Here is a 15,688-nt window from a genome sequence, read left to right as displayed (position 1 = left end):
GCCCTAATCCGTTCCAAGACTCCCAAAATTCAGACATAAATGTTTTATAAAGCATAAAAATGCATCAAAACATGAAACAAATACATGTTACAATTAGATTATTGCACAATAAATGAGAGTTGTGCATAATGTAAAAAAAAACGCAGAATAAAGTAAAGAATAAAAAAGATGGTCATTTACCTTTTTAACTGAGATCCTCATCGTTTTTTGCCCTCTTTGGTTCATGTTCTCTCTCAGACTGTTTTTTGCCTGGTGTTTTGTAAAGAACTGATCCATGGATGTTTTTTTTTTTTTTAAAAACAATCCTTCGGAAATGTCCAAGGCAAACATCATCTTTGCGCAGACGCCCGACTGGTGAACACTTTTTCTGGGCGATTCTTTTAAACTTCATGGAAACTTTCCGGTATGGCGAGGCATCTTTTTTTTTTTTTTTTAAAAAGGCCCGTCTCGTCGCAATTAAAAACTTACTGTGCCTTCATCAATCACCAATTGTTTGAATTTTTGCATAAATTCGTTGGCCGAATTGGGCTGCGTGAAAAGTGAAGCCCCGCAATGGTGGCCCTCTGGAGTTTGGAGTTGGAAATGTCATGGAAGCCTCCAATGGTGGTGGCCGTCCACCTGGCAGCCATACAGCATAAACTCAAAGATTGGCTAATACAGCCTGTTCCAGATTTTTCCGAGGGCAGAGGACCCACGTCTCGTATTGTCCTGCAGAACTTGATTAACGCGATCCTTCAGTTCACAAGTGCTGAAAGGGTTCAGGAAAAGCTTTGAAAGCTTTCTTGATTTGTTGTCTTCTTGTGACAGCCACTTTGCGGCCTGTCTCCGATATCCCCCACTTCACGGAGCGTGGCCTTCAGTTTCAAGATGTTATGAGGGCTTACTCCAAATAATTCAACGGATCGCTCTTGTGGAACACCAGCGTGAAGTTCCTCTAATGCGTGCGTGTGTGTGTGCGTGTGTGTGTGGGGGGGGGAGACCGCAGGCTCAAAACACGAGTACCACAGCAGGATGAACTGTTTGGCACAGCCAGTGAAGATTTTTACACAATGAAATACAGTCAAGCTTTCCAACAGAATGAAATGAATATTGAAAAGAAGCACTGTTGTATTGTGAAAACAGAACGAGTACATTACTGATAATTATATTTGGGATGTGTTTTCACAAAATCAGGCTTATATGTCCGAAAGTGAAACTTGAGATATTCATATATTCTGATTCTACACTTAATTCCCTTTCAAAATGATGTATAAGATGTAGTGTTACCTCAAAATCTGACAAAGTTAGAGGAATTTCAATGTTCACAGGTTGAAATTCCTTCGTTTTGAGAAAAGCACGTTTTTGGCAAGTACGCCTATTAACTCATTCACTCCCAACCATTTTCACAGAAGCAATCCCCTTCACTGGATTTTGACATATTTTGCAAGGCCCACAGAATATTGTGTTCAATTGCTATAAAAGCATGGAACCTATCAAAAGAAAGATGAAAGTCTCTTCTTTCATCAGGGAAAAAAAGTATGTTTCTATCTGTTTCCGTTTTGCATCAATTAGCATTAGAAGAGAGCTAAGTTTCATCAGTTTTCACAAATCCATTCAAAATTGTAAGTAATCTAGCTTTTTTTTTTTCTAGATGGCCCTGGTTGATCTCCTTTGCGCTGCTGCCACCTGCTGGCCGTTTGTGTAATAACTACCATTTCTGCAACCGTTCTTTGCAGTTGAAACTTGATGAAACTTCTTTTATTATTGAGAGCAAAGTGAGCTTGCTCCTGATTAAGATCTGTAAACTCACTGTCCCTGATGAACGACGACAGAGAATGCAGTTTACTGTGTTTTTTTGTGGAACGTGGCTTACCGTGAACAACCCCAGATTGTAAAGTTTCAATACACCTCTTCATCAGATTGTAGATTAGCCAAAACCTGTGGGAAGCAGAAAAGGTGACGGACTGGCTTTATACTTGAATAACGATCGGGCTGAGGGGCTGTCTCATAAAGTGCTGCGCTTTATGACAGAGATGCGCTTCTGCCACATCAAGACGACTCGTGTGTGTGACTAGTGCACCACATTTAAAGATAATGAAAGGAGTTACTTTCATTGGCCATGACTGAAGTCGACTCTGATCACTCAAACAGAGACACACAGCTCTCCCTGTTGCAATTCCGCCGGACTGTGCTCATCTGTAAATTACCAACATTGGGTCTAACCTAGCCTCTGTGCAGTGTTATGCTGCACAGAATGTACGCTAGTGCAAAAATAGAGCCCAATGTTTCATATATGAATATGTTTTTATTGTTTATATCATCAGTTCTTTTGCATAACTACTTTGCCTCGTGTTGTTCTAGTCCGTCCGTCCGAGACCCATTGCCGAATATATAAAGAGCATGAATTGATTGATTCTCTACTGACTAGTGTTATATTACTATTTGTGGCACATTCATAAGGTGAAAGACCTCTATTTGAACTGCGTATGTTCTTTTTTGCCTAGACTTTTCTCAAAACATTATGTAACCATCTGACTAACTATACGCGTACAAACATCTCTTCCTAACAGACTGCTTTGATTTTAAAGTACACTAGCAACATCGTCCGGCTAATATTCAACCTGTAAAACTGTTGTTGTGCAAGGGATGCGATTGATCTTAATTAGTTCTCTCGTTTGGTGGAGCATTTTACAGCAGATGGTGGAAATGTGCCCTCATACACTCCAGCCTTAATTATAAATCCAGTTGTAGAACTCGATTTCTTTGTGGTGGTGGTGGGGGGGGGGTTATTTTGATGTTGTGTTATTGTAATAATGAGCATTTGTTTCTCAGTTCAAATGTGCGTAATAATGTCTTGTGTTGTTATGGCTTTGATGCTGACCTAAGAGGAGAATTGAAAATATATTCGAAAGGGACGGTCTTGAGTTCGCCCAGCAGCATTTATCTATTTTTTTTTATTTTTATTTGTTTAGCTGCATTAAGACTGCAAATTGTGTCGATGAACCTCATTCCACACCCCAAACAATTAGGTCAAGTCAAACAGTTTAAAAGCACATTAGAGTTCTGACAATAACAAACTAATTTCATGACTTTTAGGGGTCAATCCTACACTGTAATGTAATCACTTTTAAATTACATTATTATTATTATTATTATTGTAGCAATAATTGGGTCGTCTTTTTGACAAATTAATCATTTGGACGGTATTGAGGCAAGTTGTAATGATCCCAATAACCTCTAGGGGCACCACATTGGCTAAATTGTAATGTCGGACTAATTAATCAGTCGGCCACAATCAAAATATATCAAATTTGTAACTTCACAAGCAGTCCTTGTACGGGGGGAATCGTCCTGGAAGTCATTATTTTACACACAACTTAAAGTTACGGTTTGTTTAATTATTATGATTATTTTCTTTTTTAATTATAGACCGACAAATGTGTTAAAAAATCCTATTTTGTCTGTTTTCTGTCTCAGGTCTGATCACAACCACCTCGAGGAAACTGGACCGTGAACAACAAACGGAACATGTTTTAGAGGTGAGGACTTACGATATGACGGCTCTGAAGCCCTCATTGTACTGATGTGATGTCCTGGATGACTTACGTGGCTATCACAGTCACTGTTGTTGTAGTTGCTCTGCAACTTGCAACGTGGCCCTGGCTGATCTCTTATACTCTGCTGCCACCTGCTGGCCATTTTTATGAAATAATTATAATTGCTTTAAGCCGGCTCTTCATGTCAGAAGCTGCATCAAAACCTTCTGTATGCCTTTAAAAAATAGTAAAAAAACAAACAAACACGTTTACACATTTTTAGGAGACAAGGACAACATATTTTAAAACATGTTTACACGTTTTTGGGATTGAATGGGGTCAGAGTATACAATATGCTTAACACAACCTCTCATCAATCCTTTCAAACTTAAAACACATTTGCTAAAAAGAAATGCTTGGGAAAACAATTTTGTTGATTAGCTTACCATTTTAACATTACCGTATTTTCCGCACTATAAGGCGCACCTAAAAGCCTTCAATTTTTTCAAAAGCTGACCATGCGCCTTATAATCCAGTGCGCCTTATATATGGATCAATACTGACTAAGACGAAGGACATTTTTTATATTATTATAGTTAGTTTTATTTTAGTTAGTTTTGTAAACGTAAACTGCGATTGGCTGGCAACCAGTCCAGGGTGTCCCCCGCCTACTGCCCAGAGCCAGCTGAGATAGGCGCCAGCACCCCCCCGCGACCCTTGTGAGGAATAAACGGTCAAGAAAATGGATGGATGGATGTAAACATAAAATGTAGTTTCACTTAGTTTTCTTTTTTTTTTTAAAAGCATCTTCGTTTTTATTTTATTTCGTTAACGAAAGTGTTTTTTGATTTTTTTTTTTCCGCTAGTTTTAGTTAACTAAAATAACCTTTAATAGCACCTGTGTTTTTCGACACCTTCCCTTCTTACTTTGAACATCTCCAAACATTTTTGTTTTTATTTGATTTTAACTGAGCCAAATGCCATTTTTAGCATATGTCGCGGGCCACGAAAAAATGGACGGCGGGCCGCAAATGGCCCCCGGGCCGTAGTTTGGACACCCCTGGTTTAGATGAAAGCAAAATCCTAATGACCACTTAGTTGTCCGTGCCGACTCAAAAATAAGGACAAAACGATTGTACAGCAAACGGCGCAATTGATTATCTTGCTCCAAGTCTAAACTTTATGCAAAGATGGCTCGGCAACTTGAATGTGTGCACGAGGGCCAACGTGATGTCGCCAAATCCCTCAGCATCCGTAAGCAGTCACCGGAGCGAAAAAAAAGTGTCTTGATTAAATTCGCAACAGGGGAAATTTTGCTCACAACGCCATTATGGAGTCAGGAGTGGGAGAACTGGTGCTATTTAATCAACTGCCTAAATACGCACAGGGAAGTGACTTCATGGACTGTGCCCACCATCAAGGCCTTTTTACAAAAAAAAAAAAAAAAGGCTTTTTTGCGGCTTAAAGTGGGCTCAGTAGCCCTCGGAACCAGTAAAGAATCGTGTTTCGTCAACGTGTACATGCATTGGGCCAATGCCTCACTGCATGAGTCTGCAAAACTTTTTCATTTGGTATTTGGCAGCGCATTTGAATAAAGATGGAGGAACTTTGGCCCAAAAAATAATTATGTTGACAACACAAAATAGTGACACTGGAGGGTATATTGACTCAGAATGCGCTGCATCCGGTAATAGCGCCAAATATTGCAGCACAACCGCACCCGCATGTCTTCGCCCAGTTACCCACCTATTCGCTCAGGATATTGCTCAAATCATATACCGGCGCAAACACGCCCACAAAACAGATTTTTGCACCTGATTTACCACACATGGCAATGGATTTGCGCCAACAACATGGTTGTTATAGTAACAGTTGCCAGAAAGATGACATTATCAGAAAGCGAGGTTGGACCGAGAGTAAGCGTTTAGAGCGCCATTAAGCTGTATAGAGCAGAGAGGACGACGACGACGTCATTCGTTCATAAAGTACAAATTATTGGTGCGGTCGTTTTAAAAAAAAATATATTTTCAGAGGTTGGCGTGGGCGTACAGTATGAATCTGGCATGTAAAAATGATCGTAAGGTTCCCCCCCCGCCATTGTCGATCAGCCCGGGTTTATGTTGTGAAAAAAAAAAAAAAGTATGTGTCCACTACAGAGGACATTTTTTTAAACTTAAATGCTAGGCTCAAATACAGTTAAAACAATACTTTAATGTGTTCTTAAGAGTCTTATAGAAAACATACTAACAACATTTAAAGCCTAAATTTGTCAAATAAAAAGTGTTATACACTTACTTTTCCTCTTCCCTAAAAAGTGCTTGCACTGAGGGAAGCCATTTTCTTTTTATGATGCAATCAAAGGTAGCAAAGCCCCGCCCCTACACATTTGGTATCATTGGAAAGCTCTGAAGGTCCACAAAATGAGTTAATTTAATCGTATGCACTGGGTAGGAGATATTCAGGTTTAATAAGGTCCACTACAGAGGACAAATTTGAATTGCTCGTAGTCAGGAGGATCTCTCTCTTTCTCTCTCTCTCTCTCTCTCTGATCATGTTTTGCCGCAAATGGCATGCACTGCTGTCATGATCCCGGATCGAGGTTGCGTCAGGTTAATACACGCTTTCCAAACACGTTATTCGCGTCACGCAAACTCTGTGTGACTATTTGCGCTGGCGTTAGTGAATTAGACTCATTTGCATTTCGGCTCATCTTGTACAAACCGCGTTTGTGTGTCCTCCTTTCCTCTCCTGTTTTCTCCTCCTCCTGTCTCTCTCTGTCTGCGGCTGCGCAGACGAGGCCGAGCAATGTGCTCCGCTTGCAGTAGCACCTCGTTTGCGACCGACACGTCACTTGTACTCACTTGTACGGTCCTGCCATAATTTGTGTAAATGTCTTAATTTGCATATGCAAATGAAGTAACAACGTCAGACTTTCTCCGAGTTCATTCAATTAAATGTAAGAATTCATTGAAGGATTTATACATATGCATTCATGCACGTAATTGTGTCCTGCCCTATCAGGTACTGGTGTCAGATGGTGGGCCCAGTCCAAGGCAGAGTACAGTGTGGGTGATGGTCCAGGTCCTCGATGAAAACGACAACAAGCCGACATTTCCAGAGAAGGTCTATCAGGTCAAACTACCCGAGCGGGAGCGGAGAAAGAAAGGGGAGCCCATCTACCGGGTCTTTGCCTACGACCGCGATGACGGACCCAACAGCGACCTTTCATACAGCATTGTAGATGGCAATGAAGATGGTAAATTCTTTATTGATCCCAAGACGGCAATGGTGTCGTCCCGCAAGGCCTTCAGTGCTGGCAGCTACGATATCCTGACAGTATGTACAATTGATATTTGTCCGCTTCCTAACAACAGAATAGCTAAAATTGTTATAGTACAAGGGTGTCCATAAAGTTTCTTTACAATTAACTCTTTCACTGCCATTGACGGAAAAATACGCCAAATGATGCATTTTTTTGCTGGGCTGGCAGTGTTAAAACAATTTATTATAAAAGCAGTTGTTGAGATATTTTAACTAGAGTTTTTATTAAACTTTTTTTTTTTTTTTTTTTTTACTTCTTTTAACTCATTCACTCGCCGCCATTTTCACATTTCGCAATTCAGTTCGCTCCCGGTTGTTTTACTGGATTTTGACTGATTTTGCAAGGCCCACAGAATATTGTGTTCAATTGCTATAAAAGCATGGAACCTACCAAAAAGAAAGATTTAAGTCTCTTTTTTTCATCAGGAAAAAAAAAAAGTATGTTTCTATCTGTTTCCGTTTTGCAGGAATTAGCATTAGAAGAGAGCTAAGTTTCATCAGTTTTCACAAATCCATTCAAAATTGTAAGTAATCTAGCTTTTTTTCTACATGGCCCCGGTTGATCTCCTTTGCTTTGCTGCCACCTGCTGGCCGTTTGTGTAATAACTACCATTTCTGCAACCGTTCTTTGCCTTCTGTATACTCTAGCATAAAAAAAATAAATAAATAAAAAACAAACAAACGTATAAATACGTCTTTGGGACACTTACAACATTTAAAAAAAACGTATTTACACGTTATTGGGAGCAAATGAGTTAATATACCTCTATATGGGCACCATTATTTACAATTCCAATTACAATTGAGGAGCAAAAAAACCCAAAAACGAATTATGTATATCCAAGTCATTGGAATTGTGCGTCACTGGCAATATTACGAAGCCTTCCGCCTGCTTCCTTTACAATTGCGGCTGATGAGTTTTTCTTTCTTTAGATCAAGGCAACAGACAACGGTCGTCCTCAGAAGTCCTCGACGGCTCGCCTCCACATCGAGTGGATCCGTCGTCCTCCTCCCACGGCTCTGCCGCCTCTCTTTGATGAGCCTTTCTACAATTTCACTGTGATGGAAAACGACAAAGTCACCGAAATAGTCGGCGTGGTCTCCATGCAGCGGAGTTCGGCCCCCTTGTGGTTCGACATCGCAGGTAAAAAAAAAAAAAGAACTGCTAATTGCGTGGCTGCTTTGGCAGGAATAGATCATTGCATTATCAGCGCGGCTCAGGTAGCACTGCCTCACTGTTTGATCCGTTACGCCCTGCTCAGCCCAGTCACCATGGTAACAGCAATTCCAGATGTATGCTGTTTGCTGTGGAGGAGAAGAAATAATTCATTCGCCCAGCAGTCTATAAAGAACTTTCAAAATAGTCTAAAAAAAAAAAACCTGCCAAAATATGTGGTTTGGTCTACTTCAGTGCTTCTCAATTATTTTCTGTCATGACCCCGCCCCCCCAGTAAGAAGAAAACATCTTGCCCCCCCCCCCCCCCCACCCCCCCTCCCCGCGCAACTATAAATAGTATCATTTGTCTATGAAATTGTTATAAGCACACCTGTGCATAACACTGTATCCGTATTAACGTATAAGAGAATAAAAAATGAAAGAAATATTGACCAACTTACAACAAAGAATAGCTTTATTAACTACAACAGAAAAGATTTAAAGTGCATCTCAAATTCATAAAATAAAATGTAATCCTTAATTAAACTATAAACATTTTTGAACATTGATAAACATTGATACGGAAAAATAAAATGACATAAAATCAATAAATAATAATGCATTCAAACTGATCACCATCATTAACTCAGGAGCACAATATTAAAAAAAAAAACACAAAAAAAAAACAACAACTTTAACCTGCAAAACAAAAATAAATAAAATAGATTGTGCTGATTTTTTTTTTTTTTTTTTTTTTTGCTGTGTGCAAAGCGCGCATGCTCAGTGCAAACAAAACCCCGACACCACCGAGCGAATGCTCCCTGCGCACACTCTGCCACTAATGAGAGCGCCACTGCCCCCTAATGTAGTGGAGGTGCAATTGCACTTTATTCTAGGACAGTAAAAAAAAAAAAAAAAAAAAAAAAGCATGTTCCCCGAGGTCAAACGCGCCCCCCTTGATGGAGCCTCGCGCCCCCCTGGGGGGTCCCGCCCCACTATTTGAGACGCACTGGTCTAGCGAAACATATTCTTGCCCAGTATGCCATAAATCAAGTTTCAACATTTGTAGATGTAGTTGTACATAATATGCCTTTGAAGCGTCAAAGTTGACTTTTCTCCACTTGAGAGGCTTAAATGAGATTATGTCATGCGAATTGCGTTAAGCCCAATTTGCCAGCGCGTGTTATAGTAGCAACCGACCGGCGCGGTGCGAGTGATGTGATCCAATTACCAGTTCGGGTTTTGTGTAATTCCATCAGATTCAAGATGTGTGCTGCTTTTTCTTCAGCACATACGTCTCACGTCTTTTTTTTTTTGCCACCGAGCATCGGAAGTCAGCATGTGTCCAATTTGAGTTCCTTTCTGACTTGTGCTTTTGGCTGACCAGTTGCTTTTTGCTGTCTGACTTTTTTTTTTTTTTTTTTTTTCCATGTCACTGGCCAAGTCTCACTATCTCAGGAGACATTCTTTCCCTGATATTTTTCACAAGGATTTGAAACCTTTTTCTTGATCTGTAACATACTTTTTTAGTATTGCAGCATTATATAGCTGAATTTTGATGTTTTGACTGTAAATAGAAGTCAAGTTAAAAAATGTTTTTAACTCATTCACTCCCAGCCATTTTCACAAAAGCAAAAAGAAATTTTTGAAAAAAAAAAAAAAAAAGTTTTTATTTTTAAGCTATTATGTGTCCACTACAGAGGACATTTTTTAAAACTTAAATGCTAGGCTCAGATACAGTTAAAATAATTAAAACAATACTTTAATGTGTTCTTAAGAGTCTGAGAAAACATACTAACAATAATTAAAGCCTAAATTTGTTCAATAAAAAGTGTTATACACTTACTTTCCCTCTTCCCTAAAAAGTGCTTGCACTAAGGGAAGCCATTTTCTTTTTATGATGCAATCAAAGGTAGCAAAGCCCCGCCCCTACACATTTGGTATCATTGGAAAGCTCTGAATGTCCACAAAATTAGTTAATTCAATCGTATGCACTGGGTGGGAGATGTTTAGGTTGAATAACGTCCACTACAGAGGACAAATAGGAATTGCTCGGAGTCAGGAGGATATCTCTCTCTCTCTCTCTCTCTTGCTCTCAATGCACACACGTATTTTGATATTCATATCAAATAAGGCCTGTTGAGTATAGTTTCAAAGTAATTTGTATCTGCATACATGTACAACAACCTTGGCATGCTGGAAACAGCGCCTCTGCTGGTCTGTTTGGTCTATTGCAGCCGTCTCTTCATCATGCAATCCTTTCGTCCTATTCCTTTCGTGTTTGTTGTGCCTTACTTGTTCTCTCCTCTTTTTTTTTTCCTCAACGCTTCATGACTGAAAGGTCCCCGGTCTTTCCTTGAGATGTTTGTTATTCTGCAGAGCGCTTGCATCCGGAACTGTTCCTCAGAAGGTATCTTACTTCCACTTCCTCTTTTTTGCTGTCAACTTTCCACTTGGTCTCCTTTCGTTTCGTTCTCATTTCTTTTGGCAGTTTTTTTCACTTTCATCATTGTCCACCCGTGTTATCTCATCGGTGTTGTTGCGATCATTTTTGTCATTTGGTGGTTGCAAATATTTTACGATAGATTTGTGCTTGATGATGTCTGATCTGTTCGCAACAGTGGCCACTGCTGGTCATTCAAGGAAGGAAGCATTTTTTTTCCCTCTCCACCTACATCATAATGTGTTAATTTATTTATATGTAAATTCTATCTTCCGCAGAGTGACAGATGTTTTTTTTGTTGTTGTTGTTGTTGTTGTTTGTTTTTTTGTAACAAAAGTAGCTTGGAATCGGTAAAGTCTCCGGTCACTTCAGAACAATGAAATGAAAAACTTGATAATGCCGTTGTCGGACTTCAAGATTGCTGATTTCACTGTCAATCAACGAGGGATTTTGCCTCAGATAGATCATATAATCAATCACCATGCAGAAGCTGAAATCTGGGGCCACGTAGACTCCCAGAGATGCTAAGCGCCCGATTGCTTCATGACCATCCGGTTTAGCGCAGCGGAACAACCCACTTTAAACTTTCCAATTGAAGCAGCGTCTGGCTGTTTAAAAAAGGGATGAATGAGAACGAAGTTGTATCTATTGCTGCCACCTGCTGGCCGTTTCTGTAATAACTACCATTTCTGCAACCGTTCTTTGCAGTTGAGAGGCTGCATCAAAGCCTTCTGTATGCTCTAGCATAAAAACAAAACCAAACAAAAAAAACGTATAAATACGTCTTTGGGACACAAAACATAAAAAAAAAAAACGTATTTCCACATTATTGGGAGCAAACGTGTTTAATAAAATCCCTCCTTGACTCCTCTGCCCTCGTACTCCTGCTTCGCCTGCATTTGGGTCCTTCCTTCACCCCGCCAACGCTCGACACCGTCAACTTCATGTTTAAAGGTGACCTACTTTCTTTTTTTAAATGCTCTTTTTTTTTCATGGACTTGAGACTGAGAGTGCGCAAGCTCTACACTAACAAAATATATACACACAATCGACTGGTATCGAAGCTGGTCTGCGTCTTAAGCAGATGAGTTTACTGTACGTACTGAGAACGTGAGTTTCCCGGGCATCTACACTTGATAATTACATGATTATTTTTGGCATTGTAAAATTGTGTACAAATGGAATTAACATAGATTGATATATTTATTGACGAAAGAAGACTGTGTCCGGGCAAGATGCAGTGATGACAGCAGTCACATTTCAAATATGATGTAACGGCAACCAAATATATAAGCACGCGCACAACCACGCCCTCATATCAAACACCTCATTATCCAGTTCAAGCCGATACTCCACCCAGAAGATGAAACGGGCATAATCATTATTATCAACTGCTTTCGATTACACGTCCGCACGCAAGTGGTGGCCATCTGTGAATGTAAGTGCTACTTTAAAGTAGTAGTAACAAGTCATTGGGTTTTTGCTCCCAGCCTCGCTTTAAAATTACCGAAGCGTAATTAACTTTTAATTTGTCAAAAATAAAAATCTAAGTAGTAATCACGCATTTGTTGATGCGGACGCTAAGGCGGCCTGCAAGCCCAAAAATTGATTGCGCGGGCAAGCAGCAGATGTGGAAGCCGATCGACTAATCGGGAGCCACCAGGATTGCGAACTGCAGCTCAGTTAATTGTAATTGAGCAAACCTGAGACGAATTGTGGTGCCGATTTTGCAGAAGAAACTTGATATAGGCAGGCGGAAACACTATGAAGCACCAAAACTGCTAAAAAAAAAAAAAAAAAAAAAAAAAAAAAAAAAAAAAAAAAAAAAAAAAAAAAAAAAAAAAAAAAAAGACTAAATAAATAAATAAATGACTAAAAGTGAAAAGAAAAATGGATATAAAAAATATATAATTGCAAAAGTATATCCAAAAAAATAAATATAAATGGAAATAAAAAGAGCAAAAGTGTACATAAATAAATACATTTCTATTTAATTTTTGAATTATATTTTTTATATCCATTTTTATTTTCACTTTTAGTCATTTATTTATTTAGTCATGTGTTTATTTAGTCATTTATTTTAAAATACAAATGCATTTTTATATATATATATATATATATATATATATATATATATATATATAATAAAATATGTTTATGCGATTTTTGCATTTTTTGCATACTATTGATATAAACACTCATTTTTTTTTAAATGAATGAATGATTTGTTCGCCACTAGATGGCGCTATGGATCGCTGAATGCCCCTTTAATGTGTATTATTTGTGCGCAATATTTAAAAAAACATCATGGAGAGCGACATCATCTTTTGGTGCTTTTCTATTGGCTGCTGCTAGATGACATCACTTCTGTGTGACATACTTTCAAACGTCATTATTCCGGTTGATATAAAAATAAATCCACAAAAAAAAATCACATTTAAAATCATCCCCAAAGGCTCATGCATTCAATTAATTACCAAAGACAAAAACGAAGGACATGTTTGCTATAATTATTATAGTTAGTTTTGTAAACATAAAAATGTAGTTTCAGTTAGTTTTTGTTTTTTAAAATGCATTTGTTTTTATTTTATTTTGGGAACAATATAGTTTTTTTTCATTACTTTTTAGTTAATCAAAAATACTTTTTCGACGCCCTCCCTTCTTTCTTCTTTCTCCAAATATTTTTTGTTTTGTTGATTTTATTTGAACTGAGTCAAATGCCATTTTTAGCATATGTCACGGGCCGCTGAAAAATGGACGGCGGGCCGCAAATGGCCCCCGGGGCCGTCGTTTGGACACCACTGACATCAGTGAGCACTGCAGAAGGGAAAATGGCTGCAAAAACAAAGTACCGTAGATGTAAGGAATGTAAGGGCAGTCATGAAAAGCTTCCGTTTATTGACTTCTGACAGATGTCTTTTTTTTAATTTCATATCAAACACTATTAAGAGATGCTCCTCCGCCATAATGCTCGCTTGGAGCGAGAGACGGCGATCGTAAACCCCGCAGGCGGTGTAAACCAATTTTGAAAGCTGGCGGAGGCCGAGTTTCTTTGTCTATAATTTGGTGTTGGCAGACGGGAGGTTGACTCTGGCCTCAGTGGGATTCTTGCCAAACCGCCTCCTTCCAAAACGGGCCTAAAAAAAGAGGATGCTTGGTTTGGACAGCAGACTCGCTCATTTGAACCTTCCCCGTGATCACAGGATGTTTCAATATCTTTTTCGGTCTTAGTGTCGGCGTTCACATTTTCTACTGCTCAACAAGCGGCGCATCCGTGAAGGCCAACATGAAAAATCACGACAAATTGCCATTTGACTCGGAAATCCTTTGCTCTCGATGGTCATAGCGTTTGTTTTTTTGTTTTTTGTTTTTTTGCATAAATAATTCTGTAAACAGTGATTTTTTTTTTTCACAAATAATTCTGTAAACGGTGATTTATTTATTTTTTATTTTTTTGCACAAATAATTCTGTAAACAGTGATTTCCAAAGTGTTTATATTAGGGCTGTCAAAATTAATGCGTTAATTTTGAGTTAATTTGAAGTTCTTTTCACGCCACTATTTTTTTTGAACGTGCGATTAATTTTAACTTCCGTATTTGGAAAGCCTGTACTGACGGAATTCCAAATGCAACATAGCAGACAGCTCCACGTCAAAATTAGTAAAATAAATAAATAAATAAAATAATAGTAATAATAATAATAATAATAATAATAATAATAATATGCATGTATTTCAAATCAAATTATCAAATTATATTTTACAATTTTGAAGATTTGATAGCTCACTCGTCTTTTTTACAGTACATCTTTTTTTTTTTTTTTTTTACTGAATTTTATGAATTATTATGAAATTACTGCATTAACGACGAAAAGATGCAGCCATATTTCTAATAGTTTAACATTTTTGACCCCACTTTTATGTTCACAAGAGTATGAAAATTTGGTTAAAAATAAAAATATATTTTTTATTGTACATTTAAAACAGGTTTAACATTTGTGATTAATCACGAGTTAACTATGGAAGTCATGCGATTAATTACGATTAAAAAATTGGAATTGCCTGACACCCCTAGTTGATATAAATAATTCAGCAGAGCATGCAAACGTTTTTATTATGACACGTATGTACTGTATCAATTTGACTAACCTGGTCAAAACTGAGCACTTGAAGTTTGCCATTTTCATGTTGACAAATGTACTACAAATGACAAGCAGAAAAATGAACAACCTCGGACTGTTGCACACACGTGAGTGTTCACATGTTCATTGTGTCAGTCGTTGATTATTCGGATCGAGTCTACCTGATTGAGGTTCGTTTGACTCCTTTCACACTCCGCAGATGGGAACCCGGACAGCGTATTTGATGTGGAGAAGGCCATGGGCACCATCATCATCGCCAGGCCGTTGGACGCCGAGCAACGCTCCTTCTACAACCTGACGGTGCAGGCCACAGATGGCGTCCATGTTGCGTACACACAGGTGAGACGCGTACGACACGCAACTGCCGTTTTGTGTACTTGTACTTCATTGAAACTGCGCTAGGAAAAGTTGAAGCGTATTTTTAGAGATAACATACATCAATAGTGTGTTTGTGTGATTTTGTTCTTACTTTCCTAAAGAAAAGTTTTTTTTTTTTTTATCATTTATATACAAAAGATTATTTCTTCATTTGTTTGCTTGCTATATGCTAAATGTATTTATTTTGGCCACTAGTAGAGTGTAAATCGGTGGTGTTCAAACGACGGCCCGGGGGGGCCATTTGCGGCCCGCCGTCCATTTTTTTAGTGGCCCGCGACATATGCTAAAAATGGCATTTGACTCGGTTCAAATCAAATAAACACAAAAATGTTTGGAGACGGTCAAAGTAAGAAAGGAGCGTGTCGAAAAACACAGGTGCTATTAACTCATTCACTCGCCGCCATTTTCACATTTCGCAATCCCGTTCGCTCCCGGCTGTTTTACTGGATTTTGATTGATTTTGCAAGGCCCACAGAATATTGTGTTCAATTGCTATAAAAGCATGGAACCTATCAAAAGAAAGATGAAAGTCTCTTCTTTCATCAGGAAAAAAAAAAGTATGTTTCTATCTGTTTACATTTTGCAGCAATTAGCATTAGAAGAGAGCTAAGTTTCATCAGTTTTCACAAGTCTTATTTAAAATTGTAAGTAATTGAGCTTTTTTTCTACATGGAGCTGGTTGATCTCCTTTGCTCTGCTGCCACCTGCTGGCCGTTTGTGTAATAACTACCATT

At 38.6% G+C, this 15,688-nt stretch overlaps 1 protein-coding gene across 4 annotated transcripts in view; it reads left to right on the top strand.

Annotated features, from left to right (window-relative positions):
* fat3a (FAT atypical cadherin 3a) overlaps nucleotides 1-15,688 on the top strand; it is a 140,856-nt gene that overhangs the window by 81,235 nt on the left and 43,933 nt on the right. For 3 of the 4 annotated variants that reach the window (XM_077542101.1, XM_077542100.1, XM_077542099.1), the window contains exons 4-8: nucleotides 3,457-3,518; nucleotides 6,537-6,851; nucleotides 7,770-7,980; nucleotides 10,334-10,402; nucleotides 14,776-14,915. In XM_077542101.1, coding sequence (XP_077398227.1) covers nucleotides 3,457-3,518; nucleotides 6,537-6,851; nucleotides 7,770-7,980; nucleotides 10,334-10,402; nucleotides 14,776-14,915 — 797 coding nt within the window. The remainder of the gene's footprint in view (nucleotides 1-3,456; nucleotides 3,519-6,536; nucleotides 6,852-7,769; nucleotides 7,981-10,333; nucleotides 10,403-14,775; nucleotides 14,916-15,688) is intronic. The other variant, XM_077542102.1, reaches the window with a different exon arrangement.

Source organism: Festucalex cinctus, chromosome 13, assembly GCF_051991245.1.
Source record: "Festucalex cinctus isolate MCC-2025b chromosome 13, RoL_Fcin_1.0, whole genome shotgun sequence".
NCBI lineage: Eukaryota > Metazoa > Chordata > Actinopteri > Syngnathiformes > Syngnathidae > Festucalex > Festucalex cinctus.
The sequence above is the reverse complement of the archived record's forward strand: the minus strand, read 5'-3'. Positions and strand labels throughout refer to the sequence as shown.